Here is a 27225-nt window from a genome sequence, read left to right on the forward strand (position 1 = left end):
GGTAACCATCGTAGTGCAGCCATTTACGAAAATCGCTATGCCATACTTTTCGGACGATTCCAAATGGTCGCCATACCGCCGAAAATCTGCAAAAAAATTTTATTTCGCCAAACTTTTTGTACCAGTATTGCATTTGGATTTTTGGAGAGTATTTGATAAAATGTGACCATTATTATATTTGCCATACTTCTAGTAGGGGGAAAAAGTGCTGTCATACTTGAAAAATTAATTTAGTATTAATTTATATAAGTGAAGATTTCCAACACCTAGATCTTTGAAATTTTGTATTTATATTCGTTGATCCTCAAACTTACAGGAAAAATAAGTGCCATACTGTTACAAATCGTTTGACTTTCGCTATTTTCCGACGAGTTCGACTAACGCCCACGCGACTAAGCCGCCGGTACCAGCGTTCACACTATCATTTTTCTTTTTGTCATTGCGTACTAAGAACCCTGTAGAACCGCCATCCTGTTACAAATGACTCGAAATTTTGTGTCAGTATCTCCCGGTCTATTAGAGCTTACTAGGTACTATACATCAATCACGTTAAAATTTTTATATTTATGAATTTAGATAGACAATTTTTTATGAAGTGACTAATTCGAAGGTGTTGACCCTTCATATTCACCCAATTGGCGACGTTTCCATGATTTGTCCGTATTTAAGCAAAAAGGAACCACCCAGCAAAAACGCACTTCTGAGATATCAAAGGATTTACAAAAACATTTGCAGCTCTGTTAGATGAAGTAAAATTAAAATTTATTTTATTTAAATTCATTGATAAATTACTTATTTGAGTATGTGTATATAAATTTGCTCTGAATATTCTTAAACTTTCTAGATAATTAAGAAAATGTGCATGTGGTTCCTTTTAACATTTATCAATTGATAGGTTTTCTCTTATACAAAAAGGAACCACATCCCAGGGATTTAATGATATAAATGAAACTATGTATTTATAATATCGTAATTAAAGCTTTAATTAATAAAATATATAAAATAATACTTATATAGGACGTTTATTCGACGTTATCATCAAATTGGATTTCGAAATCCACCGTGTCTAGTCCATCTATGTGGTCTTCTATTGCATCATCACTAATGAGACCGTTATAAAAACTGTGCATCTTGTGGAATGAGATGTAATATGGACTGAATATCGCTAGAAGGTGAAAAAAGCTTCTCCAGAGGCAGCGACATACGTCGTTCTTCTGTAATAAATAGAAAAAAACTTTAAATCAAAATAATAAAGCCGCGTGGCTTTTATACGTAGGTAGGTATATGGCGACAGCAAAATATTATTAGTTCTTATAAAGCCGTGTCCCTACTAGACGACTAAGTATGTTGTATGTACATGCGCCATGTACAAAAAACTGGCTAAGTGCGAGTCAGACTCGCGCAACGAAGAGTTCCGTACCATTATCTATAAAAACGCCAAAAAAATCACGGCTTATTGTATGGGAGCTTCTTAAATATTTATTAAGCTATTTATTGCATAGCTTCTATCGCGGGCCTTGAGCGCGGGGACCGAATCGAGAAATTCCGTTACGAAAAAACCTCACGCTCTCCACTCCGACGGGCTCGGAGGTGTGGCTTGAAGGCATGCTATGCAATAGCTTTACCGTGGCAGTCCCCGAGTGCCACACGTCTTTTTTTATTCTGTTTTTTAGTATCTGTTGTTACAGCGGCATCAGAAATACATCATATGAAATTTCGACTATCTAACTGTCACGGTTCATGAGACAGAGGGATAGACAGACGGACAGCGGAGTCTTAGTAATAGGGTCTCGTTTTACCCATTGGGTACGGAACCCTAAAAATCATACGCAACAGTGGCAACCCTAGCAAAAAATTAAATAAACTTGTTTAAATTTTGAATTTCGCAGGCTAGGGCCTTGTTCCGGTCAAAACAGTAGCCGCGCGAGTTTTAAAATCAAACAAATAATTATATGCGCTGAATGATGTGGCTGAATGTACTGTACTGAATCTGAATCTAAACGTATTTTACCAAAATAGTAGGTAGGTACCTAGATCATCGACAGTTATTTTTAAAACAGGGTTTAGACTCTAGTAGTTTCATCTCACAATGACAGATGAATCGTAACAAAATGATCTCTTAATTCGACTCGCCGCGCCTTCGTAAACAACGACATTGTCGTTAAAATACGTAAATCCACAGAGGATTCCTCTTGTACTTACTTAATGAACTATCTTCTTAAAATCACACCACAATCGGGAATGAATCAAAAGTGGATAAAGCGTACCTGCATCTTAGATTCAATAAGTACTTAAATGCATTAAATAAAACTACTTACCCGTTGTATCTTCATTATTATCTTCGGTGTTCGTCTCCAATGCTTTTCTTACCAATTGCTTGCTTATTTATTTATTACTAAACATTTTCACATTTAATTTTAAAGGTAATTAACAAAAACAATAGAACTTACTTCGCGGTAGAAAAAAACACCGTCACGTATTCGAACTACTTCGCTGAATGTCACCTATATTGACAGATGTTCGTTTTACTTAAAAAATTGGAGTTTTGCACTTAAGTAATGAAATACGTTGTTTAAAGATGAGAAGCATTGTAACAAGTCAAGGCATTTGGTTCCATATAGCGATGATGGGTTTCAGAATGTTTTACAATATTTATTTATGCATAATAGAACCGAATGCTTGTGGTTTTATTTTGCAATAAAAAATTACAATTAAATTATGTATTTATTTTACGCATAACCATACCACAGAAACCTGGTTCCATTTTGTGTATTAAAAATAATTGTTATTAATAGAAATATGTGTAATGTATAATGGTACCAAGTAGGTGTGGATCTGTTTTGTATAAAATGACATGATAGTAATATCGTTTATTTGTTTGAACAAAGCAGTCCCGTGGTGCTGTGGTTCGGTTTTGCTTAATATGGTATTATTCGTTGTTGCTGGTGGTTCCTTTCTGCTTTTAGTATACCTTGTTTCTAACGTAAAAATCATGTGGTTCTTGTTTGTATAAGAATTTAGACCACTTTTGAATGAGTATTCTTCAATAAAATTAAAAAACGAAATTTGTCGAGTGGTTCCATTTTGCATAAATACGGACATTTAATATTTATTTAATATTTTTTTAGGAACGAAAAAATTATATGCAACTTTATGTTGTATTGTAAAGTCCGGTCGCGGAGCAGGAAGAATTTCGTACATTAACCTGGTATTACCTGTCACTGTCACTCCCTTGTAAAAATAATGTGTCTTGCTCGCACAGGTGCAATGACCGCCGTCCTTAGGGATTGTAAACCTTTAACCTGAGAGCGTAAAGTTTGTGTTTGCTTGATTGGTGTCAGGTGTTCAATTATGATTTTGTGAATTCAAAATTTATAAGAATAAGCCTCAAACTCTTTATGTCCAATCAAAATCCGCCTAAGTCGAAATCGCGTGTTATACTAACGTATTTCTGTAATATTGTACATAGTAAATTATTTTTTGAAAAATAAGGTCATAAAGAAGTTTTACTTCTTATGTGTGTACACGCACACTTTTTTTATATAATATATCGTTGTTATTGAAAAAGTTAAAATGTAACTAACTAATAAGTATTGTAAATGAATAAAGGACATTTATTTAATAAATTAGTAAAAAACATTTTCTCCTCCAAATATTTCATGTAAACTGCACTTCATTCAAAAATGTTTGTGACCACTGTCAGTAGGTAAAGAGGTCATTGTACGAAATTCTTTCTGCTCCGCGACCGGACTTTAGTCTTTGTAAGATGATGCATCGTCGTACATATTGCTGGGCTACGCAAATTGCCGGATTGCGAATGGACTGCTTTAAATTTGGGCTGCCAACATGACAAAAGGCTGAACTTTCCTATTTGCTTATTGCTATTTCCGCTTTGCCCGTTGCCGCCATCTTAAGTTTCACTTTGCGTCGGTGTGTCGCTTTATACGCGTCGGCGAAGTGAAGCATAAAATAAGTTTTGTACATTTAATACTGTATATGTAAAACGTTTTAAACATAATATAAAGAAGAAAAGTTTATTTTTAATCGAGTTGTAGAATTAGGTATGTATATTCTCATTGTTTCTTTAAGTATTTTATGAGCAGGTACCTAGTATAGATTCCGCACTAATGGCGTCCATCAATTTAAAGCATCGCTATCATTTTTACAGTATGCAAATGCAAGCCATGAATCATTACGGCAACAGAGGATTCGGAGGGCCACCTCAACCGCAGAGACAGGGTGGACGACGTGGAAATAATAGAGGCGGCTTTAGGAACAACTCGAGATTTGAACATAATCAAAGAAATCACAATCAGCAAGGAGGTCAGCGTCCGAATAACGAGGTCAGTGCCATTGTTAAAAACACCAGTTAACGGTATTCTCAATTTACTTTATAAAATTCGCTCAAATTTGATGTTACCTAAGGATTTTATACCAGTTATTCCCAGCCCATTTCCGCCATTTTGTTTGCGATGATATTCATCTCACTTTTGTAAGTTCCGTGGATGTTTCTATTCTAGCCTACTGCATTTACCCATGTTCGACAGATTCACGAAAGATTTTTTATTTGATGATGTGTAATGTTCTCATTTTTGGTTAAAGATGTATACATATGATTAAATATAAAACTAGAGAAATTTTAGTACATATTATGTATGTGTTTAGTTGCTTCAACAATTTAGTGGTCTGTACTCTGTAGACAAATAAGTATGATACCTACCTATTAAATTTCTCTTATTATGTATTTACAAGATTTTTAATAATAAAAGAAACATATTATGTATGTGTCATATTATATTTTCTTTTATTTATCTAACTAATTCTAATGAATCATTCTTTGTAAATTCCAACAAAGACATTTACCTAACAATACGTTGTTTTCTTGTTGTTTTCGTTGTTTTCTGGTTGGATTATAAAATAGTTTTTTTTAGCCACCTAAACCTGTGCAACAAGATAAGCCACAACAGCCCTCACCTGCACAAACTCCAAAGGAAAAGGAGGTTGCACCACAAACAAACCAACAAGTACCACCACCACAACAAAAGCAACAACCACCACCACAGCAACAACCCCAGCAACAGAATAAGCCTCAGCCCCAGCCCCAGCCACCGCAACAACAGCAACAACCACCTAAACCAATGGCAACTAGCACATTGAACCAAGATTCTAAAGATAATGTTGATAAGAGTATCACTAATGAGCCCAAGAATCAAAGCAATCAACCGCCATTCCAAAAGGTGAGAAAACCAATAAATTGTACAATTTAATTTTATGTAAAAAAAGTTTGTTCTAAAAAAAAAGACATTTAAATATTATTTAATTTTTAGAATATCAATGGAAACTTCGGTGGCCCAAATAAGCAAGGTGGTACCTGGGCCCAAGGCAATCCAGCAAACAAAATGGGTGGTAATTTTAATAGAGGTCCAAGAGACTTTGGGCCAAAGGGACCAGGAGGGCCAGGAGGGCCAGGTGGCCCAATGGGAGGGCCAGGCCACCAAGGAGGGCCGGGGCCCATGCGTAACCATAACCAGCAGAGAAATAACAGCCGCGCTGGTCAATATGATGGAGGCAAACCAGTGCAAAGAGAGGTATGTCCTACATTGTGGTGATGTATATAACGCGAATCATGTAAAAAGAACACTGGATGAAAGTGATGGGGTGTGTTTTGGCATGTATCGAGTTTAGCACGAAAGTTATTTGCTGCTTATTTTATTTTTGAAGTAGGCTCTCGAGTCGTGGCTTCTCAACTACATATTTGTTATTCTTATACCACCTCATAACACCAAATAGACCAATAAATCGCCAATGCGCAGCTTAACCGTCAGCGTTCTTTTTACATGACGCAACCTATACTACATTATTTGATTTTATTTTATTAATTTTACATATAATATAATATTGCACGGCTCATAAGCGAAGCGTTGAGGTGGGTACTACTGTCACTTCGCGCAAAACATCTGATTTTTCAAACTTAAAATGTCTTTATGTATCATACATTGCACTTGTAAGATAATACAACACACACATATTAAGAAAAAACACTATTTTTAACGTTCATGATATTTTTGATGTCATTTTTGTTATTTAAACTAGTTAAAAAACAGTTTAAAAAGGTTCTGTCTTGGACGTCCGTGTGTCTGTATGTGCGGATCCTTTTTCTTGTTAACACGATAGCGACCGAAATACTTTACTAATCGAGTCTTTTTTTTTCTCTTACGCTTGAGTATGCTCAGGAATAGAACCCTTTCATTTTTCAGGGTCTGATTTGATGTGGTTTAATTGTTATTAAATAAACAAAAATAATAATTAATAAATATTTATTAAAAAAAATTATGAGGCGTGCACTTTTGGATTTTCCAAATTATTTTTTCTTTATAGTGTTATTTTGTTTTGTTTTTGTTTGTTACTAATTATTATTTTTTGTCTGCTAAATTAATATAGTTTAACCAGGAACACATGTTAGCCAACAAATTAAAAGATCTTATGGGACCATTGACTGATTTGCCATCAATTGAACAACCTGAGGTGAAATTTAATGGAAGAAGTAGATTGTACATTGGTAATCTAAGCAATGATATAACAGAAGATGAGGTTCTGAACATGTTTGGACAGTTTGGAGAAACGGCTGAATTATTTATTAACAAGGATAAAAACTTTGGATTTATCAAAATGGTATGTTAACCAAATCAATTTATATGTTTTAAATACAAATTTTGTATCAATATAAATTATTTGATCTTATAAAATCAATTGTATTTTTAGGACTACAGAGTTAATGCGGAGAAGGCAAAGAGAGAATTAGATGGTAAAATGAAGAATGGCAGAGCGATGCGCGTTCGATTTGCGCCACACAACAGTGCAGTGCGCGTGAAGAATTTACCGCCATTTGTTTCTAATGAACTTTTGTATAAGGCATTTGAAATTTTCGGCAAAATTGAAAGAGCATTTGTAAGAGTAGATGAAAGAGGAAAGACATTAGGTGAAGGCATTGTAGAGTACGCACGTAAACCCAGTGCGTTGGCGGCAATAAGAAATTGCTCTGAGAAATGCTTCTTCCTTACGTCGTAAGTTATTCTATCAAGAAAAAAAAAAGTTTATGTATGATTAAGTATGTATTGAATTATAATGTGAATTCCTCCATAGGTCACTACGCCCAGTTATTGTAGAAAATTTAGAAGAGCCAGATGAATTTGATGGTTACCCAGAGAAGAATATTCCCAAGAAGCACCCAGAATTCTTAAAAGCGCGTGAGGTAAATAACAAAATGTTAAATAAATCATCAAATTGAATTTTGTACCATTTTGAGAATATTTACTAAAATTAAATTTGTTTGGCAGATGGGCCCCCGGTTTTCTGAAGCCGGCAGTTTTGAACATGAGTATGGAACAAGATGGAAGCAGTTACATGAACTTCACAAACAAAAAGAGGAGGCTCTTAAGAAAGAATTGGCTGCAGAGGAGGAGAAACTCGAAGCACAAATGGAATATGCAAAGTGAGTGTATTTCAGTTTTCAATTAGAAAAATTTAGATAAAAATTGGAAATTTTTTTTAAGGATAATTATATAAATATAAAGTATATAATTCAAAAAGTGATTGTTTTGAGTTTTCATTTTTCAAGCTTAATGCATTTATAATAAATTTAATCTGTGATATTGTTAAGGAAATTAGCATTCAGCATGTGTCACTGTTGCTCGAATTTTTCTATTCAAAAATTTATATTTAAAAATTGAATGCCATAAGGCGATCTTCACACTGCCCCGCATCATGCTGCATGTTGCGTGTCGAAGCACCTACGCGCGTTCCTGTGGGAGTGCAGATCTGCATCATCGTGCGGGTTTTTTGTGCACTCACGCGCGTAGGTGCGTTTGTAGATTCACGCATTTATTCTCATTTATTCGCCGTTCTCTGTGGTGGTCGTGCAATACTGAGCATCACGACGCGCGGCACTGCGGGATTCGGTGTGCCATACCTTGCGTCTCGCCCCGCACCTACGCGCGTGTGTACATGTTTCTCCGCGTGTATGCGCGTGATCCGCATGAACGCGCGTGGTTGCATTTTCAGTGTGTTGGACTCACAAGTAACGTTAAACACGCAGTCACGCAACATGCAGCGTGGTGCGGGGCAGGGTGAAGATCGCCTAAAACTAAAATGTCAAGTTCATACAGCATGTTGGTAACGTATCGTGCGGTGCAGGTACGAGCACGAGACGGAGCTGCTGCGCGAGCAGCTGCGCGCGCGCGAGCAGGACCGCGAGCGGCAGAAGCGCAGCTGGGAGATGGCGGAGCGCGCGGCGGACGAGCGGCGCGAGGCGGAGCGCGCGCAGCTGCTGCGCCACGAGGAGGAGCTCGCGCAGCGCATGCGCCACCAGGACGACGAGCTGCGCCGCCGCCAGCAGGAGAACACGCTCTTCGTGCAGGTACACGCGGGAATATGAGAAAGTTACACACACAGACAGGCACAGGATGACACGCTCTTCGTGCAGGTACACGCGGGAATATGAGATAGTTACACATACATGGGGTGATATGAGATAGTTACACTTAAACACACACAGACGGGCACAGGATGACACGCTCTTCGTGCAGGTACACGCGGGAATATGAGATAGTTACACATACATGGGGTGATATGAGATAGTTACACTTAAACACACACAGACGGGCACAGGATGACACGCTCTTCGTGCAGGTACACGCGGGAATATGAGATAGTTACACATACATGGGGTGATATGAGATAGTTACACTTAAACACACACAGACGGGCACAGGATGACACGCTCTTCGTGCAGGTACACGCGGGAATATGAGATAGTTACACATACATGGGGTGATATGAGATAGTTACACTTAAACACACACAGACGGGCACAGGATGACACGCTCTTCGTGCAGGTACACACGGGAATATGAGATACGTTTAACTTAGGGCCGATTTTTCAATAGGCCTTTAGTGCGTACGATGCGGCTGCAAATGGAGAAAATATAGAAATGACTTTATATTGATGCAACAAGAAGTTCATTAGTATTTATGTAGTATCGGTAATTTTTAGGATAGGATACTAAATGTTTATGAAGTTGTTATAAGTTACGAATCACGGGGCGGTTAATTTAAAGTGAGTATTTATTAGAAAATATTTACAGAGTTAAAGGACAGACGTCTGTCTTACATCGAAGTTAAGTAGGGACTGCCTCTTCGAGTCTCATACAATTAAATCTTTACTTACTACCTGGGTTTCTCACCCCGTAATCTATGCTTACGTTCCCACGCATACAAATTATTTTCTAAACTATCTTAACTAAACATCTGTAAAAAAAAAGAAGAAAGGTAAGAACAAAGGTGCAATAGCGCAATAAAATAGAGAAACTTAAATCTAACAATGACCATTATACAAATTATTCTCTAAACTATCTTAACTAAACATCTGTTATTTGGGAATTTCTCTTAATTCCTTTATTTACAATCTTTTCGACTTACTGCTAAGAACAATGATGCATTAAAGCAATAAAATAGAGAAACTTAAATCTAAAAATTGACCATTCTACATTTATTTATATGCATTACTTCCTTAATGAAATTTTTTGACTTATTATTTTTAGGCACTATATTCAAGTTTGCGAATCTTTTGGGAATTTGCCAATAATTGCTTGTCTGATAACAATAAAATTATTAAATGAAATTTTACTTACAGGCACAAAGGCTAAATTCAATGCTCGACCGTCAAGAACAAGGCATGTTTGATCATCAGCAACCAATGGTAAGTGCGATTTTTTAATATGATGAAACCTACTTCGTAATTATTATACTTTGATTGTAACATTAGGTGAGGAATTTATATTATAAATACTTATAATAATTTGATCAAACAGGTGTATATTGAACTTTATTATTCTATTACTACATCTTGCATTTAATACCACTTTAAAAACAAAACTTTGTAATTCTGATGACTTAAACATTTTAAACATGAAAAGCTGATTTGTGGTATTTATGAAAGCTATTGATGTAAGTCTGAAGATTATTATTAAATTGTTTAATTGATATAAATAATTGCATTTTATCTGTGTCTGTATTTGATAGATTACCAGTAGATTGTAAAGGGCTTAAATTTCGTCAATATTTTTTCTAGTCGCATATTTGTGACATTTTCATAAAAGTATAAAAAATGAATTCATCAAAACGATTACTTATGCCGTCTATTTTGATTTTCAACTGTTCGACGAAACGAGATCGAATTATAATTTTGCTGCCATAGCCCCTTATGGCGACTTCTGCATTAATGTACTTTTTATGTGTATAATTATATTGATAAAATATTTAATGAAGGGCCTTAAAAACTCAACTTATCAAACCAAGTTATATTAAATTTCATAAGATTTAGAAGCGAAGAACATGACTGCATAATTAAAGACTAAGTGAACCGGATAAACTTTAAGTACAAAACGTTTATAACCTATAAGTAATTCAGTATACTATATACTGATTACTGAACCACAGTATGCATATATGGAACAGTACGCAAACTATTTACAACGCCGAAACGGCGAACTCACACAAGCGTGTATCAGCGATTCTCCTAAAGACTAATAAATATAATCCTAAGCAGATTGCTGTCAGTAATTTGAGTGCCGCACCGAGACAAATTATTGTCACTTCTTAGTAAATTTTAGCGATGTTTTAAATGCTACGAGCATATTACGTAGTTATTTGAACTTGGCTTCGTCTAATCCCAAACTACTATTTTCTTGTATTTACGCATTCGTTATATATTGAAATAAAACGACATTAACGTTATATTGTAAAATAGTTTTTATTTCAATATTCAACCTATATTTAGAAACTTTTATTTTAAAACTTGTTCACTTGCTCACTAAAGAACTCAAATGTTTATGAATGAATAAAAACAATATATATAATAGAAGTAACATGGTATGTAGGTCATTATATTTTTATCGTCTAGGCTTAATTGACATACTGTTCCACATTTATACTGTGACTAAACTTCCGCAGGAAATTGCTTTAGGATTATTCGTATGACGTGTGAATTTACTGCTTTTTAGCACCATTACTACTGGACTTGCGAAATTACAACAATACGATAGGCAATTAGTATTGCTCAATCAAATTGTGTAGTTGGTGGCAGTATACGACAAAATTGTATGTGGCTTATTATACAAGATTGTATTATATACTTGCTAATTTACTAACCAAAGCCAAATTATGTTCTATAATAATTAATTAATGAAAACGTAAGATCGTATTGAATAACGTTTATAGACTGATTGTTGGAATTACAACCAATGGTTTGTGAATGATTTTTATATTTTTTCATGTGATACATGTTTGTTAAACAGAAAATTTGCATTGATCGCCTTCTTGGCTCGTTTATTGCATTATTAATTATAATATTATAAACCTTACACGTAAACTTCCAATCGTTTATTGGAGGTAAAGAAATATATTGTCAATTAATCAACTATATTTTCTTCATATCATGAAAGCGTTAGAATGGTATATCAGTACCATTTGAATTTGTTTTAGCGTGTTCGTATTGAATAATTTTCTATATGAATACGGTAAAACCTTTTAAGTACCACAATTTTATTGAGTAGACTACTGAAGTATGTCTCGATTATTGTCAGGTACAATTTCTGCAAGTCTAATAATCTTATTGGACTAATTTGTCAGGAATTCATAATTTTTTATGTGTTCTAATTCTACATTATAATCTTACACCACATATATGAAAACTTCTGCACGTTATTTGATGCGAATTAAACTTGATCTAAACAATTATTATTATCATCAATCATATGATTATTTCAAACAATTTTATTGAATACTACATTTATTTAAGCCTTTTTACACATTGAAACGGTGATCTATTAAATATAGTTATATATAAGTGCATATAAGTGCTTCGGCCAATAACATAGCATTGTATTTATTAACCTGACCTGAGATCAAAACAAAATGATATATTGCGAAAGTGTCTTTACTTTTCTAATAAAATAAGTGTTGAATACTGTTGCAAATTGTATAATAATTTTATACAGCATGAAATAACACTAACCACTGCAGTACATTATACTTTAAATCAACAATTTATTGGCGTTGCAAGAGATTATTATAATTCTAGGGGTTGCCAATATTGTTCCTCGCTTTGATTGAAGATCTGCGCTCTGCATTTTTGTGCAGCGTTTTTTATAATGACTCAAAAAGACAAGAAAAATGACTCAATCGGGAAACTCACATAAATAATAAATACTACAAATAAATGTCTTGTAATTTGAAGTAAAGGAATGTTTTATTTAGGTTGTAGTTTGTATATAGACATGTATAATATTTTATGTGGTGTAACCGTGTTGATCAGAATTTTCATACTGTAGCACTTATATATGTATATACATAGCAGTAGGTATTTTTTTATTTTTATAAAATGAAAAATATAAAACGTCGGCTCTTGTCAGAAGAAGGGGCAGCCCCTTCTTTCTCTGATGAAAAATTTGACAAAGAGTTAAATGAGAATATAAGAAGCAAAGAATATATTCACCATATTTAAATCAGAAATTTCATAGAAGCCGTGTAAAATCGCGTCTAAAAGTTACAAATGCCGTCAATCGAAGATCGCTGGTATTAAAAACCAATTTATTGTAGGTCTTTCTGGTATAGATTACGGGGTCAAGCAATTTCTTTTTATGTAGTAAACATATAGATTTTAATTAAAATAGCAACTTGATGATTTGTAGTGATGATTTTTGGCAACCCCAATTCCGGCATTTTTATTAGCAAACGAAAATCGCCTACGGTATATGTGTTTTGCACATTATGGGTCAAGGGTGGTATTTTATAAAATAATAATAATAATTTAGTTTGTTGGTCACTTAGAATTGCCACTTTTATGATTGCTCACTTTAGGACGGAGGCTTCAGAGAGCAGTACGACATGCAACGTGGAGGTTATGAGGACATGCCGCAGAACCGTGGTTGGGAAGGACGCCAAATGGACGATTATCCGAATAAACGTCGTCGTTTCTAAATATTTCCCTTATAGTCACACGACACACGTCTGTGCTAGGGCACTCTCTCGTTTGTTAGGGAAGTTTTAGTTAGGATCAAATAAAGGGTGTCATTTAATTCTACATCTTTATGAAATACTTTTATAATATTATTAGCTCGGTCCCATTATTTGCACTAATCTAAGGCTTCACTACAAACCATTTAAAAATAATTAGGCAATCTAAGCAATTAAGCACTAAAATTTAGTTTATTATAGAATTTACTTATACTTACAATTAATCGTCTTAATTAGAAAATCATAAAGTTAATTACTTGCAAGATTTTAACTCGTATCTTCGTTTCTTAATCAAGTCGAGTATAATTTATTAATTTATGTTTCTGTTTCTGTTTTTGTTTTTACATGCGGACTTGATACTTCGTAATCTAAACACACTTTCTTCATTCCTGTTACCCAGTATGATATTGATTGTATCTTATTTGTTACACAAATTTTAGATTCAAGCTGATTAAAATCACTTAATACATATTATAATGGGTGTTGTCACAAGACGGGCCCCACACATTATTTTTAAAGACAGATACTTAGATAATTATGAAATAAAAATTAGGCTTTATAATAACTGCGGAAAACAATTTGTTCACGACAAGCTATTGCGAGTAAAAATTTTCAACCTCTTAATGTTTATAATATAAAGTACATCATGTGCCCAACAATGAAAAAAATATATGCAGGCTATGGCTTGCGGCACATGCGTTAATAAAATTAGTTTGTCGTAGTTTTTCAATGTTCCATAAGAATTTATTCCGATAGATATGTTACTACGGTGGACCGTAGGTTCTAGTGTAAGAGTTTTGCAGTTTGAATGATCTGAGAATAAGTGTGACATTTAATTTTGTGAGTTAGCGTATGAGTGAAAGATTAGAGAATATTTATTTGAGTACATTGAATTACTATGTAATTTGTTTTTTTGCGTAAATAATAAATAACTTTACTTTACACATATTTATCTTATTCTTTTGATGTCCCTATTCTTTTGTTATGCAAACAATTTTTTTTAAATCTTATTGTTTATACCGCAATAAAATTAATCTGTTGTAAATTTTCCTAATATTAACATAGATACCATAACTAAAATATAAGAGAACTGAGATAATTATATTGCTTTAAACCTTATATAAATTACCCGTGAATATAATATAAACAAAGTATTAAATTTTATCAAAATCTGTAATCGTTAACTTTACCAAAGGTTATATAAATTTGATATATCAATAGCATTGGACGAAATATGTTATAATAATAGAAGTTTACCAGGCGTATTTGGTACATGTATTTGGTAGTTCTCTATAGCTCGCGTTAACTGTTGAAATATTGGGTGTTGAGGGTGGTATAATATTATATCATTGAATCAAAAACTATTCTCGCTTTGTGTCGAAACGCTCGGAATGTAATGCTGCTTTGTCCAATTAATCCTGCTCTATAAAAAGTTATAGTACATTTCTATGCTGCGTTCCGTTGCGCTTCGCTTTCCCAAATAACATTGAGATGAAAGCGAAAAGATGGTAAAAAGTAATAACAACCATTTATCAGTAATGCATATCGAATATTGCATTTGATTTTTTTATCGAGACGAGAGTTTGTCATAACAAGAACTTTTCAAGTATGGTGAGTTGTACCTATCACATTTCTTTTACTATATCACTTATTTAACACTTATTGATTTTGCGAATTTCAGACTGTTTTATCACTCTGTGGAGTAAAAAACGGACGATCTGTAATAAGTGTCATAATCATCGTCACTTATAAGGATAACTGCGTCACCGCGATTTATGGTGCGACAAGGATCTTTTGGCGCGTCCTAAAATTTATTCCTTATCCCAGACCTAACGTTCCTAACGATCTCTATAATTTAATTAGTCATTCCACAGGCCCTCGGTCACTATCCGCAGGAAATTAGATAATGTTTCCTAAAAATATGAGCTTAACGGTTTCGTTCCTGAATTTTCTGAATCAAAGGAGATTTCTTTGTATCGACAAACGTTAGGTGTGTCGCCCTTCTGTCTTTGTCATCCAAGTGCCAAAAGATACTTGTAATACTGTATTTTTATTCCAACTCTGCAGCAGGGAACGCAGACCCGTGCCTGGTCATGGGCATGGTAATAAATTGTGCACACTGCACATATTATGATCTCAAATTATTGCTCAATTAAATAAAATATTAATTTAATATTTTAATATTAACTATATTTGGCGTAGAACATAAATCGGAACCTTTTAAACTGAAAAATGCAACCACATGTAGTATACTAGTTTTGTAAGGAAGATTACAAAACTGTGCTCTCTAAATCTTATATATACCTGTGTACATTACCTGTATAGTGTATACATACATAGTAAGAGCTGCAAACCGATCGCGTCTGGAATTGGTAATGTAATTTTTTTCCTTTTAATCGGTGATGTACTGTACTTACAGTACGTATATAAGTAGAATTGCACTTGCTCTTGAATTGCTCTTACACTCAATAGAGCAGGCACACGTCTATTCCAGTCCGGCATCGGCCGACGACTGACTACTACAGACTAATAACAGCTATGAGCTAACCCCACCACTGGTGTACGTGAGACAATGAATATATCTATTTCATAGATACACTACAGGTGAGTATAAGTATACAAAAAGTTGCAAAGATGAACCTCTATATTTGTATTTTTAAACAATATTTTAATTTCCGTAAGTCGGTTGTGAAGTTCGATCAAACATATAAACTTACATTTTTTTCATTACACAATTTTCTTAACAGGACATTTTTGAAGTTTAAAGCAAATATTGAAATGACAAATCGGACTATTCATATTCAATTCAATAGTAGATAATTAAATAGCCAATATATTTTAGAAAGAAGGTACTTTTACTTTAATGATGGGGCCGCGGGTATTGGTTGGAATTTTTCCGCGACCCCCTCGGCGGCCACGGCAGCCCATCTAGTCTCCAGGCCAGGCGCAAGCCAAGAACAGGAAAGGTGGTTTGCCTGTTCTACCCTCCACCTAGTTTATGTACTATAAACAGAAAATACTATAAATACCCATTTAAAAAATATATACATACATATATGTATATAAACATGGGATTAATTATTTAATTTAATTGCTTATATTTTTATATCGAGCGCAATTTTTTGGCTTTTGCTCACAGAAAAATTCTACATCAATGCATTGGATTTGCCGGAGTCGAGTTTATATTTGAGACATTTTTTTTTGTATTTAGTTGTAAACACATAGTTCTTTTTATATATGGGTCAATCAATTTTTAAAGGTCCCGATCATAATTTTCTCGTATTTTTTTTTTTACTTAATTTTCAGCATTTTACTATTTCATTTAGAAGATAATTCTTCGTAGATTAAGATTATATAAGCAGCAGTGCAGTTGATTTAATACATTTGTGGATTTACCTTCACGAACCGATCTATTCACGGGAAATAATGTCCTTTGGACAACTTACACAATAGTACTTTTTTAAATGTTAAATTCCCTTAAGAATTAAAACAAATTCTTCTAATATTAAATAATAAATAATATTTTGATATTTGTTCTATTTACACCCAAAATACGAAATATTTTTATTAAAATTGAAACGAATGATGTCTTTTGAACAACCAAATAATGTTTCATATATAAAAAAGTTTCAGTAAAGCGGAAATAGTGATATTTTTTACAAAAAAACTATTAAGGCGAGGTTGTTACGTATCGCATTATTGATTTTACTTAATTAAAATGAACTGATTCTCGATATAACTGAATGAATGAAGTATAATGTGATTTTCATATGGGGACATCTTAGTTGTAGTAGTAGCGTCTTGATTTTTGAAATGTTAAAATTACAATTAAACTAGACATAAAATCGCGTAATAAAAATGTGTTCCCGAAACAGCCGAGTAATAAACAAAACATGAATTATTTAACTGTTAAAGTATAAGTTTTATATAATTATTGTCCTAGGTACAACCAAATTGTCCATGGTACAACCACTTTGGTTGGCCCAGTGACTGGTTGTCCGCGGGACATTTTTAACGTTTTGAGCCGCCAAGCAAATACTATTGTTATTTTATATATTAATCTCAGCTCACACTAAATTATAGACGAAAGCGCATCTCGTGTAGTATAATTGATAACAATGCATCAAGTACTTATGCTTTAATCACAGTTGTCTGACGGACTGACAATAAAGCCACCCCACACTCACCAACATCGCTCGGACGACTGTTGCCGTGATTTTATACAAATCAAAATGGCGTTTGAGCCCGACAGTTAATTGTTGTGTTTAGCTTGTTGTTTAGGAATCTACCGCGCCATTTGTGTTTTGTTTCCATAACTAAATTACGGTTGTCTGTGAGACCTGTGCCATGTAGATGATTTATGGGGACAAAAGTAAAATGCCTGAAAAACGTATTATATCCAATAAAAAAAAAATATTTGTATGTTTTTATGTCAATAATCATGAACTGAATCAAGAAGTCTATTTGGTATTTATGGTCGTGATAGTATGTGTTCGTGATGCGAAGTTTGTTTATGCATAGTAGCTTGGGGACAAATATGATAGTACTGGAAAATTGCATTTAGTCTCTGGACAACCATGAAACTACGCACAAATTAATAAAGCAAGTAAAATATTGTTCACAATAATGTTAGAAAATATTAAGAGGAATATAATTAAAACCAATTTAACTCTTTCTGATTTCATGTTTATTAATTATCGTTCAGGGACATGATGCGTGTACCGTCGGACCATTAAAAGTTGATCGACCCATATCATACTTTATATTTGTTTAAATAACCACAGGTACTTAGTAACCTATATGGATAAATACCATAAGCAATATCCGAAATATTCCACAACTATAATGGCATGCAACTAGTTATATGTAAATAGTTTTTGCTATACTAATTAAATATTCATAAATCATAACCGCATTTTTTGTTTACAATGATACTAAAAAAAATTTAAAATATGTTCTTTAACTTCTGCCCGAAAAGTTATGACAAATGATACTTTGCTGCATGTTCAAATGATAATCAAACCCCAAAAGATTGGGGTTTGATTGTTTTTTGTTGTTCGGGCTGTGAGGAGTAGATTGATACGATGTCAATGTGATATTATTCAGTTACAAACTTACAATTTTAGTTCTATTTGTCTAAGAAACATTAAAGTATCAATAACCCTTATTAAAACGCTGGGAGCTATACTTCCCACGTCTCAGATTGAAGTAAATCGTGTTTTATTTTTATATGCTTAAACCTAATGCAGTGTAATATTTATCTACGCAATCTTAACATTTCAGAGAACATTTTTTTCATGGAAACACTTTTCAGAGAATTATTACATGTCATGGTAAACACACGTCAAAGTCAGGTGACGTGATTTTGCAGCCGAAAACGACCGTTATTTTTTAGTTTTTGGTGTAGTGCTCAAAAAAAATTAGATAAGTAGATTTGAGTTCTAGCTATGTAAACTAGACTATAAAACGGTTGCGTGAAACGTAAAAATATGCCCAGAATCTTTCGTTTATACCTTGGTAGAGTCGATTGAAATTAAGTCTTTAAGTGGGAAGATATCATCCCAGTGTTCGTCACTGCACACGACATTCGGAAATTCTATATACATATAAAATCTGTGTGTCTAAAAAATCTGTTTTAGTTGGTATAAGCAACTTATTTATTGTTATTCATTATTTCCTGATCAGATAATAAGAAATCTTAACTCAATACATTAGTATTTACCTATTGTTTTTATTTTGTTTTAGAAAAATGCCATTTTTATGTTGAAGTCATTCATTTTTCAATTCCCGAATTCTTCCCTCAGTAAAATAAACTTGCATTGATGAGTACTTTCACCTCCTTTATTAAAAAACTTGATCTTTATAATTTTTTACGATAACATTAAATTCACAAGTGGAGTCAGGGCAACTAACTAGTGTTTTAAAATATTGATGTCTGGAGTGGACACTGGGAGCTATAGTTCCCACCTATCCAAACTTTTTACAAGAGAGAACAGATGACGGGATATATACTTTCCACCGAAAAAAGGGTACTTCCCCCCCACTAACCCCTTTTTTGTGTGTATTTTTGAAATCTACGACCCAAAATTACCCAGGAACGTATCTTACTTTTTTGTTAGCTCCTCCACAGGCTCGCGTTTGAATAAGGGATAATAAGTAGTCCTAAATAAATCTATTCTATTCTGCACTATGTCGGTTTCTAAGTATACGGGAAGATATTATGTATTTATAATTTTTACTGAGCAGTGAAGAAATGGGAATGAGACTTGCTTCTTTATAGCAAGAAATGCTCACTGAATTAGATAAAAGATTGGACACACATGGGGGTTAAATAAATCAACAAAGCAGTCGTCTGTTTGTTGTAATCTGTTACAAATGTGTCACGCCTTAGAGACCCTGGACCACATAAATCAGGTCTTCGCCACCTAATTGCGTTTTATCACTATCAGCAAATACATCAAAAGCTTTGGGAGCCCTATACCAATATTCTGTCATGGTTTGTAATAGCAATGTCTTTGTATGAAGGTTTTTATTTATTCTCCTGTAAACTAAGAAAAGCGATATGACAGTTTTTTCTTGACTTATCTCAGTAAAACGTATCTAACAAATGTTAATTTATTATGAGTCTTTTTCGTTATTGTGGTCTAGATGTAATTTCTCAACTGTGCAATTCTTATTGCTTGTAGATTTGAATTATACAGGCTTCTTGCAAAGAGCCTCTTCAGATAAATCTAAACTGTGAATCGTCTTAATTGGTCTCTCTACTCTCTTTATATATCCAGTTTAAGCAAATCGTTATTTCTACATAATGACAAGATAAATAGTGCTGCAATACAGTTTATAACGTCGCTTCTTTTCCCATGCATCGTTATTATTTTGCTTTGCAAATATATATGGATGTGAATAAAGCGGGTCCAGCGTGAATAAATCAAAATTACAAATTAAAGTAATATTGCCGACGACCTGTAGAGTTAGATACTCATATTTTATTTTGATACTTAATTTATTTTGGTTCTTCTGGTGTTATAATGCCTAAACTTTCCAATGTTTATTTAATTTAAAATTTTATATTTTCAATGTACTTAATATAAAGGATGTTATATCTGGATAAATTTGATTCTATGTTTCTTCTCTCCTATTTTCATTGATTTCGAATCCTTCGTCTTTTTGGATTTCAATTGCCAGAATGCTCAGTATCTTGAGTGGCACGATTTTTTTCCCTTTAGCTTGTTTCTCGACCATAATTTTAATTATGAAATCAATATCGAGTCCCCAAGGAAGACGAGACAACACAGAAGAATTACAGTTAATAGTCATGGAAGAATTTTTTCTACGGCTAAACTTATATGTGGTGCCAGTTTCTTATATACAACAAAGAAGCACGTGCTTAATAAATATTAGTGGTAAGTTGAAATTTGCAAAGATGCTGATAATAACTTTGTTTCATTAAAGAATGCTAATAAAGTGGTGGTTTAATTTGCACCGACAGACATCATTTTTTCATATAAAAAATCTACTTAAATCGAATCGTCTTTATATAAAACACCCGTCGACATCTAAATCACCATTTGGTACTTCATTCTTTATTGAAATATAAGTTTTCTTAAATATAATGCGATGATCAGCTGTTGCTAAATAATTCGCATTATAATACCTCATTTTTGTACTTTTATTCTATAGATATAAATGTGTGAAAAAACTCCCTATTTATTTAGTCACTTTAAATATGCACTAAAAGAAAAAAATATAAGGAAGACAACATATTTCTTATTATACCCAGATTAATTCCCAAACACACAGCGGATTGGTTGTAGGCTGGGTCTATTCTATTTGTTGATAAAGGGTCAATACGAGTAATAAATAGATTGCAAAAAGCAATATACGGATATCTATCCGTCCGTTATCTAACGGACTGGCCTTTGTCGCGTCGGTTGGATATGGGTGTGAAGAAAAAGGGGCAGTCGCCAGTCACAGACAGAGGCGCAGACACTTCAACAATGTCACGTAGTTTTGATTAGTTTTGTTATTAATAAATATCGCAAATGTTAAAATATCACACGGTCTGCTCACGAATCATTTAAGTTTTAGGCAGTTAAATTATTACTTTATCTAGAAAGGCATAGTACACAATTGTGTTTGTTTGATGCTATAACACTGCAGCTGCCTCTTCGTTGCGCCTGTTGTGTGTCTTTGGGATTTAATATGGCGTCAGAATAACATTTTGTCTCACAGAACTTATATTATAAATCAAATTAAACTTTGCCACCGTGTTTTTGATACTTTTCAGATGTTCATATTTAAATATTTGTCTAATTTCCATAATAATTAACTAAAAAAACATGAATTATTATTAACGGACATTTAGGCACGATTACCTTATTAATGTTATGGGAAAATACTACAATTTGGCCACTTTTGTGGGGCATTTTAATACTACCGGGAATGAAGGGATGGCTCTGTGCTTATTAAAGTTTACTTTCCTGATTGTATTCCACACTTAACTGAATTATTTCCTACAGTTGTTAAGTTTATGTTTAACTAAATTCAAATATTTAGTTGAAACAAAAGTTATGATATTTTTTATTGTATTGAACTTTTGAGTATATAATACTGTTTTCAGATAAATCAGCCAAAACTTATTACAATATTATTAAAAGCTTATTGAATATTTCAAGCATTTTTTTTATTATATGAGACTGATCACTTATGATTTAAATTACAATGTTGGAGTAACTGTTTCTTAAAGACTTTTCATTTGTAGTCTCATTGATCACTTTAAATGTTCAGTTTACACTTTATTTTAATATTTTATATATTTTACAGGTATCAGTGTTTAGCTAGAGACTTTTTCGGATTTCAAAGGTACGAGTACTTAATTTATTGTAAGAGTAATTGTTTTTGTTATGCTCAAAATTTTAATGTAAGATGTCTATAGATCACAGTTTTAAATAGTGCATTGAATATATTCAGTACCTAGTTCTGTTAATATTTTTAACTTGATAAATAAGTGTAGTGCATTTCAATTCCATTAAAACTAAACAATGATTTTTTTTTTTAAATTGAAACCCTTATTTATAATAAGAATACAATTGTATTTTTTTTATTTTACAGTGGCTCTCAAAGACAACGGTCGCACACCTCATAGCTTCAACGTATCCACATTGTATACGGTACGTTTTGTTCTTTTGTGTCTAAATCTAATTTTTATTTATTTATTTATACATAAACATGATGAATTCTTATCATTTTGTCTTCTTTTCCCGTCGGATAAATGATGACGTACAAAACTTATAAACTCTGATACAATCACGAACAGCTAGCTACCTATTGAATTAATGTAATTCAAAGTATCAATTATGTATTTTGTTTGTTTTAAAAATATATACTTATACATATTTTCTCTTGAAGTATACGCAATTTTAGTAGATGGCTGTTACGTTCCAATTGTTTCCAGTTTTGGATGTTTTAATTATGGTCTAAGAAATGTATAGTAATCGTATTCTTCGTTTCAGGTGCGGTTGAAAAATTATTAGGCGTGAAAAGGGAAGAAATTTATATGTAAAACTCTTGAGCTTGAAGAATATATTTAAGGTGTTCTTAGCTCCGGAATCATTGGTCCTCAAAATATACTAAAGGGAATTATTTGTAATCTATAACTTTTGATAAATATTAAATGTCAATGAATATCGAATTGGAAACTTCTAAGCGTATGAAGCAATAGATATAAAATAATCAATTTAATATTTTAAAATATCTTATAGTTCAATGAAATAAATCTTATTGTAATGAATAGTGTGCGTAACATAATTTACCAAGTTAGGATATTAACAATATTTGTACCGTCGATGTAAAATTAACTAATTATGACAGAACATTAACACTTACTTGTGAGTAAAGATATTACACAAATTTATAGTAATTTTTATATTCTCTAAGCACATTGTGTAACATATGTAACACTTGTAACAAATTTGCTGTAGCATAACTTGTCCATTAGATTCTAAATTTTCATACAGTTTTAGTTTTGTCTTCGTCGTATTTAAAGTTATATGTATAAAACAATTTTTTTATCATATTAGTTGATATCTCTGTTTCCTTTATAAAGAAATCATAAAATTGATAAATGATATCTCTTAACATTAACATGAAAACAGAACAAAACCACTCACTTCAAAATTCTGCAACTTCGGAGTTAGGAGCGTTATAAGTTATAATTGGTGAGTTTAACTTTGTTTTTCTATAGAAATAGTTTTCATCTGTCATTTTCATTGTAAAATAATGTAAACATAATATAAAAAATAATATAATGATATCAAGAAGCTATGACACCCGCCCTTTTGTGGATTTTTTATGATGATTTTTTTATAACTTTTTGTCTTCTTTTCCCGACTGAAGCATAATGACGCAATTATTATAAATCTGATATTGTTTTAAAAGTAAAGATGAAACATTCTGACTATGAATTGTACTCAAATATGTTTTGTTTTTTGTTGCAGGTAAAAAGTGACGTAAAAGAAAATTGATTAGGCTGATTATCTTCAGCCCTAGGGCGTTTATGTGATTAATAAGGTCAGGTGGGGTAAGAGGGTCACTGGGGGAAGAGGGCCTAGAGACCATAACTAGTAAACCGAAGCGTTTATGACTATGTACTTTCCGTCGATAAAAAAGTGAAGGCGAATTAGTTTGAGCGGTTTTGGGTAGATGTCGCTACGTAGCACAGACATCACAAAAAATGTAAACAAATTTGACAGTTGCGAATTCGACTAACACCAAGTTGGCTCGTTTTTTTGCGAACCCATATTTTAGTGATAAAAGTGTGCTAGAAATATTTTAAATATACATATACACGGAGAAAATTGTAAGTATTTCTTTTATTAATCATTTTAGTTAAGAAACAACTAAATATTGTGAGTTTCTTTCGCTTGAAAATCCTAGACTTCAAAAACAATAGCTGGGGTAAGAGGCTCACTATTGACGGTGAAAGAGGAACATATGTTTCTCTTCCCCCGTGTGAGGGGTGACCAACATTTTGATTAATTTATAATTATATGTGGATAAAATGAAAAGAAGTGACTGACTGTTCTGTACCTATTACAATTTTAAATTATAACTAAAAAATTCTCGCTCATGTGTTTTTTTTTATATTTTTTTTATTTAATAGGCGGGCAAACGAGCATATGGATCACCTGATGTTAAGCGATTTCCGCTGCCCATGGACATTCACAACTCCAGAGGAGTCACAAATGCGTTGCCGGCCTAAAGGACTACGGTATTATGCCTCCTGTGCCAGTAATTACTTCAGGGCCTCATCTCACCACCAAACCGGAACACAGTGATGCAAGCACCACTATTCGCCAAGTTTCGCTAAGTTCGCCTGTCTCAAAATTCCAGAAATTCCAAAGAATTTCTTTTGGATCAAGAAGATCATTTATATTTTTAACTGACTTCTTAAAAAGGAGAAGGTTCTTAATAGATGAATAAAAATACTGATTCGCAATATTGATCTCATCACATAGTGCCATTGTTATTTTTAAAAAATAACTAACTAGGAAAACTAGTTAGGGACAGACTGTTTACCATTACTATGTATGATTAAATAAAAATAGAATTATAACTAGTCGACTTCTTTTTAGTTTGCCACCCCTGATCGAACCTGTATGTCCCTCTTACCCCGAATTGATGAATTCTTCTTTTTTATTCCAAATTATACCTTATTTCATCGAAATTAAGATCTAATATTGACCAAAGACATTCTACGTACAAATTAACGAACATTTATCAACGAATATTTTAATTCAAACTCCAATCTTAGGATATACAATGACTGTCCCTCTTACCCCATGTAAGGGGGAAGAGGAACGATTACTCAATCTTGACATTAATGTCAATATCTTCGTAAGAACTGTTATTAGAGTAATGACATTTAGCCTACGGGAAGCTAATACATAAAGGTAAGTTTTGTGTGTTTCAAACATCTTAAAAAGCTATAAATGTTGTTCCTAGCAGTCAAAATATTTTACTGAAAATGAAATATGTTCCTCTTACCCCACCTGACCTTAATTTAATAAATATGTCGTTATTAGTTCAATTAATAGACTTTCTAAATTGTTAATATGTAATACAGTTGACCTTTTGTTTTGTTATTTCTTAGCTGTTCTTATTTATAAGCTCTTTATTTAATAATAAAACTAGAAAAATGAAATGAACGTATTTTATTTCTATAACCCTACACTTATTCATCTATTTCTGCATATTTTGATTCATTTTTTGTTCTAAGATAATAGTTTCCTCTGCTGTTGCTAGATGCTGGATATCCCATACTAGAAAATTCGTTTTTACATTTGCCATTTGAAAATTCTTCCCAGCTCTTACATAAATAAGCGATGAAACCTTTTTCAGCTGTATATGAAATAGATTCATCGAAATATTCACACGCTCTGCCATGGCTACAAATACCTGTGAAATTGTCAATTATCTATGAAACAATAAGTCCATACTAATATTATAAATGCGAAAGTAACTCTGTCTGTCTGTCTGTTACTCAATCACGCCTAAACTACTGAACCAATTTGCATGAAATTTGGTATGGAGATATTTTGTCAATACCCGAGTAAGGACATAGGCTACTTTTTATTGCGAAATATGTACCACGGGCGAAGCCGGGGCGGACCGCTAGTTATTTATATGCCTACTTCATATATCTACTAAAATGCAAAGCATTTTTAACCCGCTAATCTCAGGAAATACTGGACTATTTTCAACAAAATCTTTCACCGTTGATATGTCATCTCGTGAATCCTGGGCGGAAAGCTAGTAAGTGGGATTCTTTCGAGCACCAGCAATAATACATATTTGTTATATTTGTTCTATTTTTTACCTGTTTGGCACCCCGGTTGATTCGGTGTTCCTTTGTTAGGAAAGAAATCAGCATGACCGTGGCTTGCGGCATAACCATAGGTTCCACCGGCCGTATGTATAATATCAACAAATTCAGCATCGTCCTTATTTAAACAATATATGTCCGGCATTTGAGGGAGCTCAAATAATGGTCTCGCAGGATCTAAACCTACACAAGTTGAAGGGATTGATAAAATATTGATCCCGCCTTATTTGAATGGCCCATTAAATTATACTTCCTAATCAAACTGAATTAAATGCCAACTATAAATAATCAATTACCTGTTATCCTTGATAAGGATCCATTAGAAAACATACCCGCGTAACCCATGACATGCGCTCCTAAGCTGTGACCTATAAGGTGCCATTCTTTAGTTCCTATACGATATGACGACTGAATGGCTTCAATAAATTTTGCTATTTTTTTCCCAACGTATCGCGTGCTGAGAGCTGGCCATGGGTAAAATGTGTTACGAGATATTTCATTCCAGTCGACCGTAATTACGTTCAAATTATGCTCTCGCAGGAATGAATCTTTCATTTGTTGCAACCAGTGTACTCGGTCCGACGAGAGCCAGCCGTGAGTGAGAAGCTTGATATCGTTGGACTTATTAAAATAAAAACTCTGTATAGAATCATCATTTTTTGGTAAAGTTATCAATTCGGCTTTGTCAATAGTTTCCCTGAAAATTACTTATACACTTAAGAAATTATAAAACAATAATTCTAGAAGTTAACATGTTTTAAAAATGTTAATTGTACCTATCTATTTTTCATGATACATTCGTAGACTAGGAATATTGGACTACTTAATACCTATCGATATTTTCACCTAACTGAAAACGCTAGTTTCGAACCTAGTATATAAATGAAAGTATATTTCGCCGAAGCTCATGCCGCGCGTAGATTCAGGTATCGTTGAAAAATTCATGATGTGTCTGACGCCATTATCATCGAAATAGTACAACCATTCGTCACCGTAGCCTGGTCCATAATCCTCATATGTCCCACTTACCCATATAACTGAAATCACATATTATATTTATGATCTTACTCTAATTATTATCGTTAGGTAGTTCGTTGTTTTTCCTCTATTAGAATGCAGACTTACCTACAATGAACGTTGTGAATATAAATACTTTTGAATTGAATACTGTTTTAAATTCCAACATTTTAGAATGTCTTTACAATTTTTCATTGTAAAACTATTTATGTCAGGCGGATATTCCATCTAATATACCTCCACACAAACTT

The 27225-nt window shown here is 33.2% G+C and overlaps 2 protein-coding genes across 4 annotated transcripts; one reads left to right on the forward strand and one right to left on the reverse strand.

Annotated features, from left to right (window-relative positions):
• The first annotated feature begins 3905 nt into the window (after positions 1 to 3905).
• On the forward strand, positions 3906 to 23642 carry LOC149908866 (uncharacterized). 3 transcript variants are annotated; one of them, XR_016458653.1, is made up of 14 exons: positions 3906 to 4061; positions 4169 to 4343; positions 4932 to 5237; positions 5328 to 5588; positions 6442 to 6672; positions 6763 to 7064; positions 7144 to 7252; positions 7338 to 7492; positions 8194 to 8416; positions 9692 to 9757; positions 21898 to 21936; positions 22186 to 22244; positions 22587 to 23291; positions 23571 to 23642. XR_016458653.1 is itself a non-coding variant. In XM_090120447.1 (11 exons), exons 2-11 carry the CDS (start codon positions 4170 to 4172, stop codon positions 13036 to 13038), a joined length of 1947 nt encoding a protein of 648 aa, XP_089976573.1. In that variant the 5' UTR covers positions 3906 to 4061; position 4169; the 3' UTR covers positions 13039 to 14020. The 3 variants fall into 3 exon arrangements, 1 of the variants encoding a protein (XP_089976573.1); XR_016458654.1 differs by lacking the exon at positions 23571 to 23642 and having other exon boundaries at positions 22587 to 23293; XM_090120447.1 differs by lacking the exons at positions 21898 to 21936; positions 22186 to 22244; positions 22587 to 23291; positions 23571 to 23642 and adding an exon at positions 12919 to 14020.
• Positions 23643 to 25306: 1664 nt separating this feature from the next.
• Positions 25307 to 27217, reverse strand: LOC149908867 (pancreatic triacylglycerol lipase-like). Its single transcript, XM_090120224.1, has 5 exons — positions 27083 to 27217; positions 26829 to 26994; positions 26254 to 26654; positions 25952 to 26140; positions 25307 to 25530 (listed from the first exon to the last, which is right to left on the reverse strand). Exons 1-5 carry the CDS (start codon positions 27141 to 27143, stop codon positions 25307 to 25309), a joined length of 1041 nt encoding a protein of 346 aa, XP_089976350.1. The 5' UTR covers positions 27144 to 27217.
• Between the last annotated feature and the right edge of the window lie 8 nt (positions 27218 to 27225).

This window comes from Colias eurytheme, chromosome 4 (genome assembly GCF_061535395.1).
Source record: "Colias eurytheme isolate Ceu_HAF_F1 chromosome 4, ilColEury1 Martin Lab GWU primary, whole genome shotgun sequence".
Lineage (NCBI taxonomy): Eukaryota > Metazoa > Arthropoda > Insecta > Lepidoptera > Pieridae > Colias > Colias eurytheme.

What these genes read in the sequence shown, in the direction of transcription:
- LOC149908867 (XM_090120224.1), bottom strand. Translation starts at nt 27,143, where the DNA reads ATGTTGGAATTTAAAACAGTATTCAATTCAAAAGTATTTATATTCACA. An exon ending in ATCCTTATCAAGGATAACAG is followed by an intron (nt 26,141 to 26,253) that starts GTAATTGATTAT and finishes CAACTTGTGTAG; the next exon opens with GTTTAGATCCTGCGAGACCA. An exon ending in TCAACCGGGGTGCCAAACAG is followed by an intron (nt 25,531 to 25,951) that starts GTAAAAAATAGA and finishes ACAATTTCACAG; the next exon opens with GTATTTGTAGCCATGGCAGA.
- LOC149908866 (XM_090120447.1), top strand. Translation starts at nt 4,170, where the DNA reads ATGCAAATGCAAGCCATGAATCATTACGGCAACAGAGGATTCGGAGGG. An exon ending in GTCAGCGTCCGAATAACGAG is followed by an intron (nt 4,344 to 4,931) that starts GTCAGTGCCATT and finishes AGTTTTTTTTAG; the next exon opens with CCACCTAAACCTGTGCAACA. An exon ending in GCACAAATGGAATATGCAAA is followed by an intron (nt 7,493 to 8,193) that starts GTGAGTGTATTT and finishes CGTGCGGTGCAG; the next exon opens with GTACGAGCACGAGACGGAGC.